This window comes from Drosophila subobscura, chromosome J (assembly GCF_008121235.1).
Source record: "Drosophila subobscura isolate 14011-0131.10 chromosome J, UCBerk_Dsub_1.0, whole genome shotgun sequence".
Classification (NCBI taxonomy): domain Eukaryota; kingdom Metazoa; phylum Arthropoda; class Insecta; order Diptera; family Drosophilidae; genus Drosophila; species Drosophila subobscura.
The window spans coordinates 8762205-8781853 of NC_048532.1; the positions used below are offsets into that span (position 1 = coordinate 8762205).

Below are 19649 nucleotides of genomic sequence, written 5' to 3' on the forward strand. Positions count from 1 at the left end.
GTCTTTGTTTGATAAAAGAATTATTACCAATGGACCTCGGAAACCTTATGGTAGACTCACACAGTTTAATTCCTTTTTGTTATCCATCCTACAACAGATCTAATATTAGGGTAAAGATTTATTAGCGACAGAAGGATTTATTTATTTAATTCTGTGTATCCCTGTATCGGTACATAATTTTTGGTACATAATTCTATGTATCCCTGGATTGAAGTTCTAATTTTTCATCCATAATACATGTGTAGCCTTTTGAGTTGTTATACATTTAGTAAAACAACAACAAAATATCATTGAAACCGGTTTTAAATGTCTGTCACAATATTTACAATTCTTCTCAGAATTCTCTCAATTCAACAGAATTTTGTTTTGCGTCCAATAACGTTGACCACACATTTGTTTGTTTGCGGTAATCAATAGCAAAAATGAGTCGCCAGTCTCCAAATGTATGTATGTTCTGTATTGCCATGATGAAATATAATCTGTATTATGTATGTTTGGATTTGCGTCGAATCTGCAATGAGTTCTGCCAAAAAATGGTTGTGAATCACTCTAATGGAAATTTTTCCCCCAGATCAATTTGTCACAAACAGACGGGCATTTCCTTTGAACAACAACAAATCCCAACAGCTGTTGTAGCCTTAGACTTTCGTTTTGACTAGACCAAAACGGCAACCCTCGCACCGGAAAAAGAACACAAATATTCCCAATTTGATTTCCAATTATCCACAATTTTATTCGCTTCAAAATGTGTGTGTGTGTGTTGTGTGTATAGTATATAATGTATATTTTATGTATATAAAAATGTACAAATTTCTCACATTGTTTTTATTTTGCTGCTTAAGGATTGCTTTTTATCTTTTTTGGAATTTGATTACATCAAAGGGTTCGGATCAGATCTCGGATCAACAACAGATCTCAGCAAACGCGCGCTCTCTCGCTCTCTTAATTTACTAAACAACTACACAAGACAATTAATTAATTAAAAATACGATAATAATTTATGTACAAAAAATTTCCATCGGATTTATTTGTGTTCGCGTGTGTGTGTGTGTGTTTGTGAGAAAAACAAAACTGTAGACAATTCAAAACAACAAAAAAGGTACTGAAAGAAAAACTGTATTGGAAAAACTTTCACAATTTTCACATTCATTTCACATTTTTGTGGGGATTTCACAGGAGATTTTTGTTTTTGTTTTTGTTTGGATTGTGGAATGTTTGTTGTTGGTTCGTTAGACACGCAGATACATAAGGATATATCAGATATATCGGATATACATAAATCATATATAAAATATACAAATATACGAGGGGGAGACATACAGAAGAAGGCCACAAAATATGTTTTTGTTTTTGGAAAATTTGAGTGTTGAAAACTTTTTTTAAACATTTATTTTGGTGTTTTTTTAAGGGGGTTTTGGCTGCTACAAATTGAATTCGATCTTGGGGTTTGGGCGGGGGTTTAGCTGACTCCTTCTACTCCTCCTGGGTTTCTCGTCGAGATTCGATTCGCAGAGCAGCAATCACAGGCGTGGTCTTCTTGTTACTTAAACGGAACGAGGCTGGACGACTGCGGAAAAGATAAGGAGGGTTTAGTTGGGTATTCAATGGCTCTCCAGAATCTCATTATACTCACAATGTGGTCGCTGCGACTCTTCGGCGGCGGCTCCTGCCTCAATCGCCTGCATCATGGGCACGGGAATGCGCACGGGCTGGGCCAGGCTGCGGCCATAGACCATGCGGCCGAACTGCAGCTGTGGTGGCTGATCGGGCATGGGTGGCGTCATGGTATCACGTGGCTGCTCCGGCAGTGGCTGCAGAATCAAACGCTGCAGGCGCATCTGTGGCTGCTGCTGCTCCGGCTGCTGCTGCTGCTGCTGCTCGCTGGCCTCCTGCTGGTGCTGCTGGCTGCTGCTGTGGCTGCTGCTGCTGCTCGGGCTGCTGCTGCGTCTGGGACTGGGATTCGGTGGTAGCCTGCTCGGAAGAGCTGGACGAGACATCAGCGCGCTCATCCTCCTCGCTGGAGGCGTTGCCCTCATTGGAGTCGGTGTTCTCCTCGGCGGCCAAACGACGCAGCTCATCGGTGATGCGGTCCTCGGCCATGCGCTGAATGCTGCGCAGATCATCGGCGGTGATGCCCACACGCTGCAGGGCCATGCCCAGAGGCATGTGCTGGATCTGGATCTGTGGCATCTCGCGCTGCTGCTGCTGCATCTCGCTGCTGCTGCTGCATCTCGCGCTGCTGCTGCATCTCGCGTTGCTGCTGCATCTCGCGTTGCTGCTGCATCTCGCGTTGCTGCTGCATCTCGCGCTGCTGCTGCATCTCACGCTGCTGCTGGATCATCTGCTGCTCGCGGTGCTGGGCGGGGATCTGCATGGGCACATCATCGGCGACGTGGATCTCGCGGAAGGGCAGCTGCTGCATGTGGATGCGCAGGGTCTGGATCTTGGGCTGCTGCTGCTCCTCGGAGGACTCCATGCGCGGGGCCTGCATCACCTGTGGCGGCATGGGGGGACGCATGGGCAGGTGCTGGAACGGGGGCGGCAGCTGGCGGATGATGATGGGTCCCTGCTGCTGGGGCAGCTGCTGGTGCTGGTGCATCTGCATGGCTGGGGGCATCATGCGCTGTGGCATGTGGGTCAGCGGCATCTGGTCGGGCATGCGGCCGAATGGAATGGGCACACGCTGGAAGGGAATGAACATGGGACGCAGTGGCTCGGCATCCTCGTCAGAGTCCTCCTCCTCCTCGCGCTGACGCTTGGCCTCCTTCTCCTCTCGACTGGCCTCGTCGCCACCATCGCAGAAGATCGAAATGCGTTCGCCGGTGATGCGCGCCTTCTTGGGATCTGTGGTGAGGTTCACGCCGAATGGCAGGGCCACCGTCTTCGAGGGCGAGTCGACAATCTCCTCGGCATGCTTGCGCTCCACCACGCAGTTCATGCGGGATCTACTTAGGATACAGGACATTCATACAAAAGTTCAGGCTTCGACAAACAAAGACAAACTCACTTCTTGTTGTTCCGCAGAATGGCGGCCGCCAGGTCGCTCAAGTCCAGCTCGAGCGGCATTTTGCCGGGCAACTTCTGCATCTCGTCGGTCTCATCGCTCTCCGAGTAGGAATTATCCTTGTCCGAGGTGTTGTCCTTGTCCCCAGAGTCCTCCTTTGCGGACTTGCGCATATCCTGGTCGAGATCCTGCAGCTCAGACTCATCGGCAGAGTTGGGTCCGCCCAGCAGAGGCTCAGCACGGGGCAGTTCCTGAAAGGTTGGCAAAGAAGAGGGAGATTATTAGGGGGAAACGTATGGAAGAGTTTAGAATTGTTGGGAAGTGTTTTTAAATGAATGAAAATATTCTTTGTCGTTGATTTTAAACCTCTTCTGTCTTCTACTCTGGCGAATTCCAAGCATTCTTCCTATGCCAAATTAGATTTACGACGAAATGCAGAACAGGAGTTTGACCTCTCAATCCTCTCTGGTCAAGTCTCTCCATGCGCACTCTCTCAACAAGACGAGTACAGCAATAGCGTAGGCAAAGGACAAGAATAACGGACCCATTAGGCAAGGGAAACCACAGCCAGCAGATCAAAATCCACTGAGATTTGATAGCTACATGTGTACCCTCCCATCTACGGATTTTATCTCCAACAAAACCCTCATTATCTACACCTTTAATTGGTTAGTCAAGTAGGAAGTCTTAGATCATCTTATGTCATCCCCAAATTGTTATGAAAATTACTCAAAAAATGGTTGACTGTAACAGCAATTGTTCAATTTTTCAATTTTCTAGTAGTAGTTTTCTTGACGTGACTGTTTTCCACTGGGTTTCGGTGCTTCGTGCTCGAAACAATGTGAGATCCGATGAGCAGCGTTGTGGCAGAGTCATTTGCCTGGCGGAGATGTGACCCCAACCTACATACGGACTCTCGTCAGAGTCGACTGCGACTGAAACCAAGAGTAAAATGCCATCGAAATAAACTTGTTTGTTGGCTCTGTCGACTCTCGAGAAGTCTAAACAAAACAGCCAAACAGAAAATTACATAATCACAGCAGTTCCCCTCCCCGAACAAATGTCTATTGGGGCTCTAGCTGTGTGTATCTGGTGGGGATACGTGGCTAAGCATACTTCACGCCCAGCCACAAAACAAAACAGCAATGAAAATACAATTTATTTTATTTTGAAGCTCATTAATGCCAAGCCATGAAAAAGGGAGGCTGACAGAGGTACTCTATAGAGAGAGAGAGAGAGAGAAGTGTTATGGCATGGATAATGCCTTATGTATCCGGTTTGTGGATCACTTATTTTGCAGGTCATTGTGTACTTGACAAATACAAAAAAACAGAGGTTGACATTGAAACGCAGAACTGAAGAGATTTCCATCTGCATATTGGCTTATTTCTGTTGATTTTTTGAAACTGAACGCAGAACGGTGGAGATTTATATCGGTTTTCAGCTACATTGATGATTCTCTAACGATTTCCATGGATTAAGATTGATTTTTAGTGATTTTTTCCACTGATTATTTAATGATTCAAACAGCAAAATGTTTGCTTTGGGTTAGTGTAAAGTTCTTAAGATGAGAATTACTTTTAAATTGCTTTAAATTAAGATTCTGAATAGTTCCTTTGATGTTTCTGTAGAATTTACTTTGATTTAAGCTTTCTAATGATTTTCCCAGAAGCAGTTTAAAGTTTCTTTAATGAAACTCTGAAGCTTTTCTTTTTTGTTCACTTGAAAACCTTCTCCCCTGCTTAGAGTTGCATCTATTATGAGTCTCAAAGTGCTAGAATTTATTTTGCAATGTTTTTTTTCATAGTTAAACCAAAGTTTAAAGTCTCCAGACTGTAGTCAAACATTTCTAAGTACAGTTGAGCACAGTGATAACAATTTTAAAATTCACTGAAGCAAAAAACTTTAACCACAGACACACAAATTGTGTTCGTTCAGAGAAGAAATCTCTTTTCACAGCTTCCCAGAAAAACCGCAGCAGCAGCTTGTCCTGTCTGTGGGTCTGTCATTAAACCTGTCTCCAAAATGCAGATTAAACTCGAATCGATTCATCGCGAAATTGAGTCAAAAACCTGAGTCATTTGGCAGGCACGCAGGCAGCAGGTGACACACTAACTGCGAAATTTCACTTTAAAATATACGAGTATGTACCTGGAAAAAAAAAAGAAAAACTAGCAAAAAAAACCAAAACACAAAAACTGAAAACGAGAGGCAGAGCCAGAGCCAAAGAGCCCGAAAACCAGTCAACAAAATCCAGTCTGAACCTCTTCCGTTGCTGTTTTTTGCTCTACCGCTCTGGCTTTAGTTATTTTCAAGGCCAACAGCGGAGCTAGCTTGAGAGAGATAAGAGATCTATTATAATACAAAGAGAACATTTGTTTGCCCCTAATTTGTTTTTGTGTGTGTGGGGAAACGCTCGAGACGGGACGAGACGAGACGAGACATGTGGAGAATCGACTGTCGGATGGACGGACGGGGAGGAGCTGTCGAGTGGCGCATTAAGATGACAATTAAATGATTACAAATTGAATGCTTTGTGCAATTAAAATGACAGACACAACAGACAGTAGGCATTTATTGTGCAAAAAAAAACAAACAAGATTTATTTTTAGCCCACGGGACTGACTGACGCAAGCCTGCAATTTGAAATTCTAAAGGCATTTCAGTAATTTCTTTAGGGAAATCATCCATAAAGAAATAAAAATCAATTTGCATAGCTCGTATGATAAGTTGTTTCTCCCTCTCTCTCTCTGCCTCTTGTGCATATTTTTTTCACGCTTTTTTATATGTTTCTGTGTGTATCTTTTGTATCTACGCGTTGGCTGGCAATATTTGTATAGGTCTCTGCGAGTACTCTGCCGTATGTGTGTCTTACATAATCGTCAGGCCAAAAAGCATTTGCTTTGTCCCCAAAAAAAAAGGCAGAGAAGCAGAAAAGATACAGAAAGAAACGAAAGACTTAAGCGCGCAACTCGCCTTAAATGGCAAACAGTCAACAGGCTATGGCCAAAACCACAATGTAAAGGGGGCTTAGTGGGGCCTCTCTGTGAGTCTTCGTTCGGTCTCCAATTCCCAGTCCATTGGTCTTCTGTCGTTGACTGCCAACTGTTTGCTTAGTTGGTGCCAAGCGGCGCCAGACCAAAAAGCAAAAAGCAACAGAAAAAAAACTGACAGCCAAATTGCATTATGGCCAGGCCTGTTGCAAGAGCGATGGCCACGTGAGAAGATTGATCTTCATCTGGGACAGATATTTACACACTGAAAGAGCGTTTGTGTGTGCCTCAAATTTGAGCAACAGAAGATACATTATGAATAATATGAATAATGCAAGACTTGAAGCTTACTTTTCTTTATGTTTAAGGAGAGGGAGACGCAAATCATTGCTGAAACGAGTCGCGATTCGGGGCAGAATACAAAGAAAGAATAGAAACATTTGTTATAAAAATGCAATCACCTACAGGTTTTGACTTCAACGCTAACGCTAACTCTGACTCATGTTTGGGTTTCATTTGGGCATCTTTGAAGTTGGTAAATTGTGAAAATAATAATTCTAAAAGCATTTTAATTGATTATAGAGAGCCAAAAGAACTGTCTAGAAATAAAAATGTCCATTGAAAGACTGTAAAAAGCAAAATCTTAACAATTAAAAATAATTATTCGATTTCTTGAGCCTTCTCGTTTAGATTTTTACGGGTATAATTTTTATGCTTTAATTTGTACATTTTCTTTATATTTATGAAGCATTTTAAAGACCATTCCCTGACCATTCCGCGATGGTCAGTCGCTTGCCCATCTATTATTATTTTTACCAGTAGAGCTCCTAAAAAGCATTATTACCAATTATTAAAGTTAGCTAAAAAGCTGAAATCCCGAACAATTTGCAATCATCTGCCTCATTAAAGGAAATCGTAGCAGACTTTCACGATCTCCGCAGAGCCATCTCTAGTGGTGGCTGCTGCTGGCTGCTTCTGCTATTGCCACAGCTGATGATCTCTGGCATTTGCAGCAGCAGCTACCACAATATGCTGCGCCGCGCCCACACGCCCGCTGCCTGAGAGAGGAGGCGCGCTTGAGTGGATTACGGTTTTGTGTGTATGGTGGGGGCCGGGGGCTGGGGCTGCTTGCAACATGTTTTGTTGCCTGCTGGCTGCTTTCACTTTGTCTGGCATTTGATTCGCAATTGTCTGCCACTCGGTTGCTGCTACAGCTACTGTTGTTGCTTGCTTGGATGATGGTAGATGGTGGATGGTGGATGGTGGTGGCTGCCTCTCCTGGTTATTATGTCGCAAGCTCCCCACCATTTCGGTGTCCACTTAAGCGTCAAATTATGGGAATTTCGCTTGATTGAATTTATCGTTGCATTCGTTCAGTCATTCACTCATTCACTCACTCACTCATTCACTTACTCATTCGTTTACATAAGCCACAGACCCCGATCGAATTGGGTTGAATAACCTCATCCACATCTCTTTGGATATCGAAGCCAATTGCAGTCTCATAGACAGACAGGCAGACACCCAGTCATCCATGGTCTCTCTCTCTCTCTCTAATGCTGTTTAATTTTGTGAACTTTCCACTGGGTAGCAGCAGCCAGTACTCTAATTGAATATTGATGACAGTCGTCGTTGGTTGTTCCCCGGTGCAGTCTTGGCCATAATCAACTTTGTAATCATTTGGAAATGATTAGCAAAATTGTCATTAAATTTGAATTATGCGAATTATGTATGCGCCCTGCCCAGTCATCAGTCGCCAGACACCAGCCGTCAATATTTATGGTCATAAATCTAAACATTTTATGGTTACTTTTTGTTACGGCCATTCGGTTATATGCGAGTATCTGTGTGCATTGTGTATATGGGTGAAATTTCACAAGGAAGCACGCAATTGTCTTATGAAATTGCTTATTCAATCAATTTTGATTGAAGCAGTGGGCAGACATTGTAAAGGAAGTAGAGAAGAAAGGTAGTAGGAAGTCTTTTATTTTTATAGCCATAATGCTCGAACGCTTAAAGTGTAGAAAATACAATGAAATTGCATACAAATTTCCCTCAATTTTTGAGCATACATTTTGCTACTTTATGGTCTTTATTTTTAATGTTTTCTTCTGCGATTTTTGTTTTATCTAAAAGAAAACGCTTTAGTTTCCCCCAAAAAATTCACAATTTATGCTACAATTTCACCATATTCGAGGCCATTTAATTCCCAGTTCTAACCCCAAATATATTCTACATTTCTTCATATGTATTTTCAGTACCGGTACACTGCCTGTCACCAGTCTACCAACCACTTTGGAACTAATAGCGCGTGCAGTCCCACACACCACATGGCTGGCAGGGAAATTACACACGGAATACATGTATTTTTCTGCTGTTGCTGCTGTTTTTCGGCTATCCACGAGATTGTAGCTACATTTTCCGGTAATTATACTTAATATTCGAATAATTGTATTTGTTGGAGGAGGGGCAACAGCCAATCTGTGGCGTGTGTGTGTGGCAGAGCCAAACCATGCGAAGAGCTGCGCGTATCATTAACCAACCGATCTGTACATATATTATTTCTTTTTCAACTGCAAAACACGATACAGTGCTCGTACTTTGTTATATCTGATAGTCATTGAGGCATAAAGGAGGATTTATATCTGATGTTCATTGAGGGGTAACAGTGGACTTACCTTTCCCACCTGCTGCAGGGTCTCGAGCATCAGCTCCTTCTCCAGCACCGAGTCGAGGGCCTGGACCTGATCGCACGAGGCCTTGGCCTGCAGATACGATGAGGCCAGTATGAAGGAGCCCAGAATAAAGGCTGAGGCGATGACGGTGAAGGCGGTGATCTTGGCGATTTTCACCGAATTCGCCTGACGCTTGTAGGCCTGTAAAAAGAAAGCGACAAAGAGATTAGCCATGAAATATATAATATATTTATTTATTTTTAGTTTTTGTATGCAATTTGATTTGTTGTTTCTACGAGTACGTGCTGTTTTGTCTATGACCTCTCTGTGTGTATACTTTTTGTTTTGTTTTGGGGGTCAAGCGGGTAAAAGCGCCGCGACCTTACTCTACAAATTGTTGGTCTTTAGCCGTGCCGATCACGTTTCCCGCCTCGAACTTAATGGCAAACGTGAAGAAAACATTTAAGTCAGCAAAAGAAAACCAAGAACAAATGTTTTTCAAGTGGGTTTTCTTTGATTTTTCACTGTGTTTTCTTTTTTTAACTTGTTGCAAATGTTAATGGAAAGCTGGAAGTGTATCGGCATGTTGAATGCCAGTTAGATCATTGCAAATATTTGAGCAGATTTTGTATTTACTTTTCTGTGAGCAGATTTTGTATTTACTTTTCTGTGAGCAGATTTTTTATTTACTTTTCTTTGAGCAGATCTTTTATTTGTTTTCTTTTCTTTCGTGTGGCTGCGGCTGTGACTAATATTGAACTTTCCGCTGAAGGTGCAAAAATTGACAAGCTGATGCAAAAAGCCTGTAGCCTGAAATATCAACAAAAGTTCGAGTATTGTGTATATGCACAAAAGAAGGAAAAACATTGGAGGTTTGAGGTTGATTGCATAACAGGAAGAGGAGGCGACCGACGGCCGACGGCCGACGAGTCGTGGTTCGCCGCAGAAATTGAGGAAATGCCAAGCCCAAGAGAAAACTCTTGAAGATTTTTGTCTTCTACACTTCACATTGGCTGTATGTAGGTGCAGTCAGGTGAGGCTCCTCTTTTTGGGTTGTGTATATGTATCTATGTCTTCAGTTTTATATCTTTCGACTGTGAGCTATCTGTGTGTGCAGCGAAATGTGCAATGTGTGTGTGTGTGTGTGTGTGTGTGTTTTTTTAACACCTTTACGTGCGTGGCGTGGCGTGGCCCCAAAATGCAAGTTGCGAAAGTGAATTTTGTGAGTGAGTTACAGAGGGGCGAAGAGTGGAGCAGAGTGGAGTAGAGTAGAGTGGAGCAAAGTGAATAGAGTGAGTAGTGATCATCGTCATGCAGTGAAGTGGAAGTGAATGGATCCGATCCGAGCTCAACTCTACAAATTGTACTCAAATGCGAGGTTTTAATCGGTGGTTATTTTTTTTATTTTTTGTTTTTTGTGCAGACAAAAGACTTGAACGACAAACCTGATGATTAAAGTTAAAAAATCCCATCTGTGGTTGGTGTTTTGTTGTGTGGTTTTTGTGTGTATATTTCGGGATTACAGGGAAAATTTCATATATGTCAATCACGGTTTCAGATGCGGGGTACGGTTGTGGGTTTGGTATTGGAGGGGGTTTTGGTTTCAGTTTTTTTTTTTTTTGCATTCACAAAACGATTTTTGTGGTTAACACACACATACACACACAGAGAGATACATAAAAAAAAACAAGAAAAATACAAAGAGAGAAAAAAAAGGTTAATGAGATTGCACTGTAAGGCAGGAGGGTGCAGCGGATAGGGCAGGGGACAATCGCTTAGTAATAATTAACACATATGAGCGGGGAAAAACAAACAATGCAGAAAAGGGAAAGCTTTTGGCCAAGGGTCGGTCGGGTGTCTATCTCTCTTTGGCGTGGTCTCTCTTTGAAGGCTGAACAACACCCAAAGAGATTGACTGACAGACTGAGGCACTGATTGATGGCCAGACTGATGGTTGGTGGCAGGCTGTTGTAAGTTATTAGAAAGGTCAGAGAGACTGCACATGAAGGGAAACCCCTGGCTTGTGAAGAGCCAGAATTAAATAATGCGACAAAGCGGGGAAGAACCAAGGATTTGGTCGCTGTAAATCCCCTGCTAACTTGTGATACTTCTAAAGTGTTGATTATACACTTCATTTGAATAAGTTCTGTTATATTGACGAGTCACCCAGCGGCTGCTTGCTAGTCCTATAATCATCGCAACAAAAGGCACTAAATCCTACGCTTTTGGGCCATGCATTAATCATGCAATCGATGAATCTTTACCCCAACTCAAACAGCCCACCTAAATGCCATTTTAATGCCACTCATCGCTAAACCTTTCGTTTTTCAGCACCTGAACAAATTCGCTTTGGTTTTTTGTCTTGCCTGCGCCTGTCCTTCAGTTCACCTCCACACAAACAGACACAGACACAGAGAGTGCACTCCAATCAGGGCTTTGTCTGTCTGTCTGCCTGTTGGATAACTGTTGGCTTTCACTGTGCCACTGGTAAGGGGAAAAGGGGAGCAAACCCTCGCATGAAATCTGTTTATGGCTGATGCGGATGCTGACTGTTGAATGCCAAATGCAAACAAATGAAAAATGCAAAAATGCAATTTATGTAAATTTTCCATTTTTTTACCCACACAAAACACAGCCGCCGACAGCGACAGAGAGAGCGAGATCTAATAATCTAATATATATATATACATATATAGTATGGCTGAGGGAAAACGGGTTGAACAAGTCAAAGTACGTATTGCTAATGCTATATCTTGGCATTTGTTTAGCGCACGTCGTGACTGGAGTATTAGGAGGTCTCTCTTGCGGGTCTCTCTGTGTGTACGTTGTACTGCGATTGAGCTGGTTTTCTATTTGTCTAACCATAATGGAGTGGCTACACAGATCCATTCACACCTTGTCTCGAAGAACGTCAGCGATTGCTGGAGTATCTTGCAGATACATTGGATACTCATACTGTGGATACCATGGGCCTGTGTCTCTGTGTCTCCCATGGAAAATGTCAACCAGCAATTGTCAAAGCCACTCACGTTGCATGCATGCACAAACCAGACAATAATCATTTTTAAAATTGCACATTAAGAAGAGACAGCAGAGGCGGTAAGGGGAATGGGTGATGGTGAATTGCAGCAGCAAATTGCTTATGCATGCAGCAGTCTCTCCTCTGCCTCCAGCTCCTCCTCCTGCTGCATTGGCTCTCTGGCTTGGCTGATTGGGTGAAAATGCTGCTCACGTTTGCTGCTGCGTGCAGACTGCTGCAGTCCCTCGCATTGCGCATTGCGCATACGCGCTGTGGTACGCAGGCGGATGTGCAAAAGTTTGACCCTGGGACCCACTTGGCTGCCGACCAATCAACCATCGAACTCAAAATAAATCTCGGCCCAAAAGTAGCGCAAATAATTGCCAATAAAAATGCGTAAAATGGGACATTTTTTACGTAATTAGTTGCGCCACTTGTCAGAGAAGGGTGGGGCAGGGAAGGTGTAATTGTTGGACGTTGCGTTGGGTGTACTTACCGGTGGCGGCTCACTGGCGGTGCTGTAGACCTCGCTAGCCGCATAGTCGGGCTTCATTTGCACAGTAGCCATGGAGACAGTATCCTTCTCGGTCATCTATAGATTCACTATAAATATGAGGATCTGATTAGATTTCAATGGGTTTGAATATATCCTTTTATTTTGAGGAGGGGAAGGAGTATCCAAGGACTTTCCATTCCCTTTTTAGTTCACATTTTGAGTTCACAGTTTCTCTTTCCAACACTTTTCACTTTGTGCAATTTATCTTCGTTATTTTTGTTGTTCACTTACATAGACAATTTTTCCCAAAAATTCGAATAAAAGTAAAAGGAAGTTTTTGAAACTTTGCAGCGTTTTTCTTGTTGATTTTTGGTGTCGTTTTTTTGTTGTGTATATTTCTTGTTGAAGCGCAAAAGTTGTCTGACCAACTTTTCGATTTGTAGTTGGATTTATTTTGTGTTGGCTTTTTGGAGGGGATAAACGGAATACTACGTCTTTGCTGTACGACTGCCACTCGCCGTCTGAAGCCACAAACGCGTTTCGTTTCAGATTTTTCTACCAGATTTAAAACTTTTTTCGACGTCAACGGCTGTGGCAGTGGCAGCGGCTGTGACTGAGGCAGCGACTGCAAGCGGCACCCACCGTCACACACAAACACAAGCACAAGTACACAGGTAGAGCGGTGGCAGCAGCAGCAGCAGCAGCAGCAGCAGTGACGCTGACAGAGACAGCTGCAAGATCAGACACGAACCGACACGAAATAAAACGAAACGAAACGAAAAATAAAAGTAAAAAAACAAAAAAAGAGTACACAAAGACAACGCACACGAAAAAGCTAGCTTGCACACACACACACACACACACACACACTTGAAAGCGAGCTTTGCAGTCGAGCTTGAGCTTGAGCAAAGCGAAAACAAGCAAGAGAGCGACGAGTACTCTTTCCGATCCGTTTGATTGATTCTATGCAAACGTTATCAGACATGCTCATATTTCATAGGAACGTAAACAGAATACGGCTGCGTTTTATTTTATAGCTGACTGCAGCTTATCTTTCATTAAACATAAGTTTTCGGAATTCATACCATGAATGGGAAATGCTGTCTGGCACTGCATCTGTGTGCACATTTAAGATTTTCCAGCTTTTGAAACAAATTATTAACAAACAAAAATAGTTGTTCTTATGAAGAATCAATTGTTTCCAGTTCATACTCATATGAAAGGAATTTATATTTATAGGAATTTCAGCTTGTCAATTATTTCCCATTGCCAGAAATAACTGAAATGCACCAAAGCTAAGAAATCTAAAAAAAAGTACTCGACTGCTTTGCGGACAGTGCTCGCAAAGCCACTCCCGTGACGACAATAATGTTTTTTAGCAATAAATAAATTGAATATAATAATATAATGATGGGTATTCAATGATTTTAATGATCGTATCTAGCATAAAACTAACTACTTATAGAACTTTTTATATACCCATAACCCCCATACCCCCATACCCATAAGTACATTTGTAAACATCAGATGTTTTTCAACCTTTCTATAGCGAAAACAAATTCGTTCGGCATTCCCTCAATTAGTTGCAGCTAATCCAATTTAAAGGGCGACAAGCAGAACCAATTGGTCCATGGAAACGACATGCTTTAGCCGTATGGTTAGGGTATGGCATGGCATGGCAAAAAAGCTCGTCGACACACTAAAAATTAAAGGTACTTCGTACTCCGCCAACACATTCACGCATCCACCACACACAGACATAAATTAAGAAACTGAACAGATCTCGTATAACTTGCTCCCCGACTTCAAAGTTGCTGGAACCGCTGCTGCCGCTGCCGCTGCCGCTGCTTCAGCTGCTGTTGCAGCGACTCTTACTTGTTGCTTTTGCACTACAACTTCTTGTTTTTGTTGCTTACGAAAAGATGAAAAAAAAAACAACCATTAATTTTTGTTGTTGTTTTTTTTTGTATTTTTCCATTGTTGTAATAATTGTAGCTGGGGTCCAAAAGCAATGCACTTGTCCCCCTGCCCACATACACAGGCAATTATTGGAACATACACACTGGTAGTCGCATTATAAGAGATACTATTTTTATATAGTATACGTATTTAGTATATGGCATATAGACAGCATTCATCTTGATTGCCGGCCGCCTGCTGTGTGCTTAGATTATTCATAATTTCTGGCGGCGTGGCTGCCACTTAGGGGGCACACAAATCAAAACAAATCTAAGGTTACGAGTCGCGGTCTCCAAAATTTACTTGGAATCAAATGTTTATGATAATGCCAGTCTTCCTATGCCGACATTGCTTATACGCCCTGTGGCCAATTCGTTTTGTTTCTTTTTCCATGATTTTGTTTTGATTTGCGTCTTTCTTTCGCTGTGTGCTGTCTGTGTTTCTGTTTTTGCTGGTTTTATATCATGCTAGATGCTCGTTTATTATCTATTTTGTTGGTGACCCAAGCTCTAGGAGCTTATGTAAGCTGGAGATCGGACTCTTTTCTCTGTTAATTGCATAATTTTACTGGGTTTATGATTAAAATGTCACAAGCCAACGAACCGCCGAACCAACGGAGGAGTTGGTCAAACTCTCCAAGTGATTAGTCAATAGAGTGAACAACAAACATAAAAGAAGTGTGTGTTTCTTTGTCTGCGTTTATGCAACGCCCCTGCCGTGACACAGAGAGGGGAGGGAATGGGTTGGGATGCTCACTGTGTGGGTCGGTCTGCGGTCTGTCTGTGTCTTTGGGGATCATCCTCCCCAGCTAGCTAATCCCATGGCTTTAATTTACATTTTCATTTTACTTTTGCTTAGCTTTTTCCGTAATTATTAATTAGAGTTACATTTTGCGATTGTGTTTTGTCTCATTGCATCACCACAGACTTTACCCCATTGAAAAACAACGCAAATTGGGGCCTGGGGAACTGTTGAATCCCAATTTCATGGCTCCACAGCTGGGGCAATGTCGAGTGACATTTTGTTCTGTGTTAACAACTGGAATTCCCCTCCAAAGATCTCTATGCAAATCAGATTCGTCTCCGAACCCAAATGACCTGCCCTACCGCATGTATTTTTCTAGAAACAAAACAACATTCGAAATATTTCCAATTCCAATGACTTTGACGATAAGAGGTGGGGGCCAGATCTAATACGAATTTATTCCGGGACTTAGTGTGCCTTAGTGGGCCCACGCCTCTGTCCTTCTGCTTATCAAGAAGGTTTCTATTTCCATATAAAATCTTTATTAAATTACTGGAAATATTTTTGTAATCGTTTAAAGTCGTAAAAGTAATGTCACATTTGTGGAATCGTTTCAATTAGCAAATGTGCGGCAGATGCTAATTTTTGAGAGCTTTAGCTATAGACATTTTTATAGATTGTCTCCAGCCATTCGTACCATTCGGGGAAGGGCTCTCCTCAGGCTTTACCATTCGCGGGGGTTTTTCTGACTGTAAACATTTCGATCCAAGCTTAGAGCTGAAAGATGCGCTAGGCTTGACTCGCAAATTGGCACCCGGCTTTGGCTACAGATACAACGTCTACGACTCGAGCACCGGCTGGAACCGCTGTGGAGATACGGGGGATAGTGAGGGGGCCCCTGCTGAGGTACCAAGCGGCGACGTGGCACCGGTCTTAGGCTTGGGAATTGTGTAAAATGGAAACAGCAGCAGCAAAAACAAAAAACTCTACACGAGCAAAAACAAAAAGCAAATTCAATGCAGCCATCGAACGGATACACACACAGACAGACAGACAGGCAGACAGACAGACAGATACCTAGAGATACATGCGAGTATCTCGAAGATACAATGAGACGCCGCTGCCTAATAACTGAGGTTTGTGCATGTGCAAAATAAAATCGAAACAAATCACAAAAAATCTCATAAATAATAGCCACAAAAAAAAAGACACAAAAAGGAGACTTGAGTCGTAGTAGAAGCTTTTGATACTCTTCCAAATGGATTGTTACGAAATTATAGATAAACAGTGGGCAGGAGAGGGTTATAGAAAGAGAAAATAGGAATCAAAAAGGTAAACTTTGTAGAGAAAAACATCGGGAAAGCCGCAGACAGTCGTTCCGCAGTTTCATCCCTTCTGTTTTTGACCCATGAACATCTCCCATAAATCCTAATACCCGCTGCTAAAGGGTATATCCGACAACTACAAGACTACACAAGTTTTCGATCGTTAGCGCGCAGCTCTCGACGTCGTCTCGTCGCCATTTTGGCTTTTGGCTAAAATTAGCTAATAACAATAAAAAAAAAAATAGAAAAAAAATAGAAAAAGCAACAAACATAAACCCAAAAATAAAGGTAAACAAGCAAACCAAAATAAACCCAGCCAAATAAAGTTACGAATATACGAAGAAAACCAAAAAGAAGAGAAATAAACAATCATATGGGCAGGGCGGACTTGGATGGGTAGATCAGAGATTGGTTTGCAAGTGGAACTTTGGGAGTGAAATTTAGATGCAAAAATGATGGGAAAATGCGTAATAGCAATCACATATTAATTAATGCTATAAATTTATTAGTTTTGCTTGTATATTCAGGTGTTAAAATGCATAAAGATCTGCAGCATCCTCTACGAATTAAATTAATAATAATTTCTACATATGCATATTCCTTAATGATATGAAAGCGAGTTTCTAATAAGATTCCCCTATAAATTCACTTGAGATTTCACTTCATTAATTATAAATATTTTCCTTACTTCATTAGTGGGATGCAGACCAACTTCCTATTAGCCGCGGCAAATACCAGCACAATTTCAATCGCATTTGGCTTGGGAGCTGTTTTGGTCACGGGAGAGTGAGCGAAGCGGCGAGTAATTACAAATGAATTTTCAACTGTTCAAAGATGACTGCCACGGGGATTTTATATTTATTTTTTATACCCCCCCAACAGTACACGTAGTGTACAAAGGTAAGTACATATTTATTATCTTTATAAAACGGATTATAATTATTATATTTTTGCCAAAGGATCACCACATCTTAGAGCCCATTGGTTTAGGTATCCCTCAGTCGTATTATTATCTTTACTATTCCCACTTGTTTCTACATATTATTTTCCCCCCTCTCTCTCAATCACACAGAAACTGCGTTCTAAGAATTTATCATCGTTTTGTGCCCCCTTTTCGTGTGTCCGGGCTATTGGAACGAACGTGCGACCGTCGATTAACACCTTAATGTTAGAAAACCCCAACTTGAACCCTCCATCACCCCATCCTCCTCTGTCACTCTCTTTGCGGCATCCTTCTGCGGGGGGCATGTGATGAAAGCATGCTCATAAAAATTAAGCCAATTTGGATAGGAACAAAAGAAGTTTTTGTCTGTACAGCAGCAGCCCGTAAATTGCCGAGGAAGATCTACAGATCATTCCGTGTTGTTTTCGGATTTGTTTGCGGTTGCTCTTTCTCTTTCTCCTGCCCCTCCAGCTCTCTCTCTGTTTTTGTCTCTCTAAATATTGCCAATTAGCGACGCTTCTGTTTTGAACGATCTAACCAGAGCTGTGTGTGAGTGTTGGGTGTTGGGCTGTACCTGTATAAGATTCGTACTATGGAAATGTTCGTGCTGGAAATAGTTTGGGTTTGGGTTATACTCTGACTGCGGTTGCTTCAATTAGCAATATATAATTTAGTTGTAGCATTTATAGTGCATTAAAAGATAGGAAATTTTAGTAGCAGTATTTACAGAGTTACAGGCAGCTGTTCCACGCCATTCTGATAGCTTAAACAACAATTAAATCTAAACAAATGTTGATTTTCTAATTGCCTGATGTCTGTCCAAGAGTTTACCTTCTAAAATACATTTCAAAATGCTCTCTAGAACCTTCAATAAATATTTTAGAGCCAAGAGTATGGCAATCATTGCTCTCTCACTCTCTATTCCGCCACCTCCTCCCTCCCTCTCTCTTTTAGTTTACATTGTGTTTTCCATTGCAATTATCACATTTTATATTTTTCGAATGGCGGATTTGTTAGTTTTCTAGTTCAAGCTTGGATCGCAGCGAATGTCAATGACTCGTCGTCATTGCTGGTGGGGCATTTTGGAGTGGTACCTTGCCGCTGGCCAACAGAATAGCATTTACCACCTTAGCATCTACTACTCCACCATTTACCATTTTTACCGCTCTCATTTGTCACAGCCACAAACAGAGTGCCGTACCGACGCCCTCAATGTCCATTGAGCGTTGCGCTTTCAACGCTTCTCGGGCGGGTATTAATTGCCTAGACTACTCATGAAAATATATATGTACAAATCGTAGCTATATTGTGTGTGCGTGTACGGGCTTATAGGAAAATTAACCACATTTGTAGCCATACATTTTTGGCTAAATGTGGCATTAAAAAAATGTTAATGGGCAAGAGGAAGTTGGGTACATTCTACAAATGATAGAAATATGGCTAAAAATCTGCAGTACTTTAAAGGAATTTTTAGACTACTAAAATCAGTCATAAATTAATGGATAATTGTAACCTGTTCAGAGCAAAAATCAATCTTTTGTGTATTGAACATCTCTCAATATTGAATTTATTCTTTCACCTTGAACACCTTTGGCTTCCGTCTCAATTTCAGGACAAAGCAAGATCCCTCAACAGTCCGTCAAGGCTTTCGCACCCAGGTGCCAAATTTGTGAGGTCTCGTGGTCGCCTCCAAAGTAAAGTCAAAGCCCCAAGCCCACCCCGCCCCGCTTGAAGATCGGACACAATGGGGGTTGGCAGAGCAGCGAGGCGTTTGTTCGGGGACATCCCAACCCATTCCAGTTGATTTTTTTGGACATGTTCCCGAACAATGGTGGGCTGTGTGTTTTTTATTGCACATCCACTTAGCGGTGCTGAAGATTTTTCAAAATGCGATAACAAGTCGCATTTCGGGTGTCGTCTCTCTTTTTTCTCCCTTGCGACTCTTGACTTGTGACAAAGCTGAGAAGAAGAAAACGCAAAAATCGTTTGGGGAGCAACAGATTACAGCGATAGTAATGAGGGAAGAGACCAGCGAGCAGACAGAGTGAGGAAGGTTATTGTGGGGCGCCGCGAATTAATTTGCACCTTTCGCCTCTGCCGCCACTGTCGCTGTCGCTGTCTGTACTCTGCCGCTGCGCAGTCGCTGCAGCAGCTGTCGTGTGGCCAGCAGCCGTCGGAGAAAGTTGCATGCAAATCCACAATGAAAGAAAAGCTTTGCCGTGGGTGGGGGGGAGTTGGTGGTGGAGGCACGAAGATAGACACATGACGTGACGGGGCGGACAAAAAGTGCAGCATCCAAAGACAATTTGAGGCGCTCTCTTCTTTTACTTTTATTTATTTTTTGTTTTTAAGCCACAGGCAAACCTTTTCACCAGCCAACCGCCCAACCTCCCTCCGTCCCTGCCGCTCAGCCGCTGGGCAATGTCATAATCTTTTGTGCGGTGCTGCGGCTTTTCCAAGCGTTTCGCTTGAGTTACATATTTATGTGTGC

At 42.4% G+C, this 19649-nt stretch overlaps 1 protein-coding gene across 1 annotated transcript; it reads right to left on the reverse strand.

Annotated features, from left to right (window-relative positions):
• Positions 1-1188: 1188 nt before the first annotated feature.
• On the reverse strand, positions 1189-12722 carry LOC117895780 (putative uncharacterized protein DDB_G0271606). The gene is given in 9 exon segments (XM_034803678.1): positions 1189-1567; positions 1634-1905; positions 1907-2208; positions 2210-2945; positions 3008-3255; positions 8676-8873; positions 10118-10144; positions 12188-12294; positions 12479-12722. Coding segments are annotated over 8 exon segments (1902 nt in total). The 5' UTR covers positions 12284-12294; positions 12479-12722; the 3' UTR covers positions 1189-1544.
• Positions 12723-19649: the final 6927 nt, after the last annotated feature.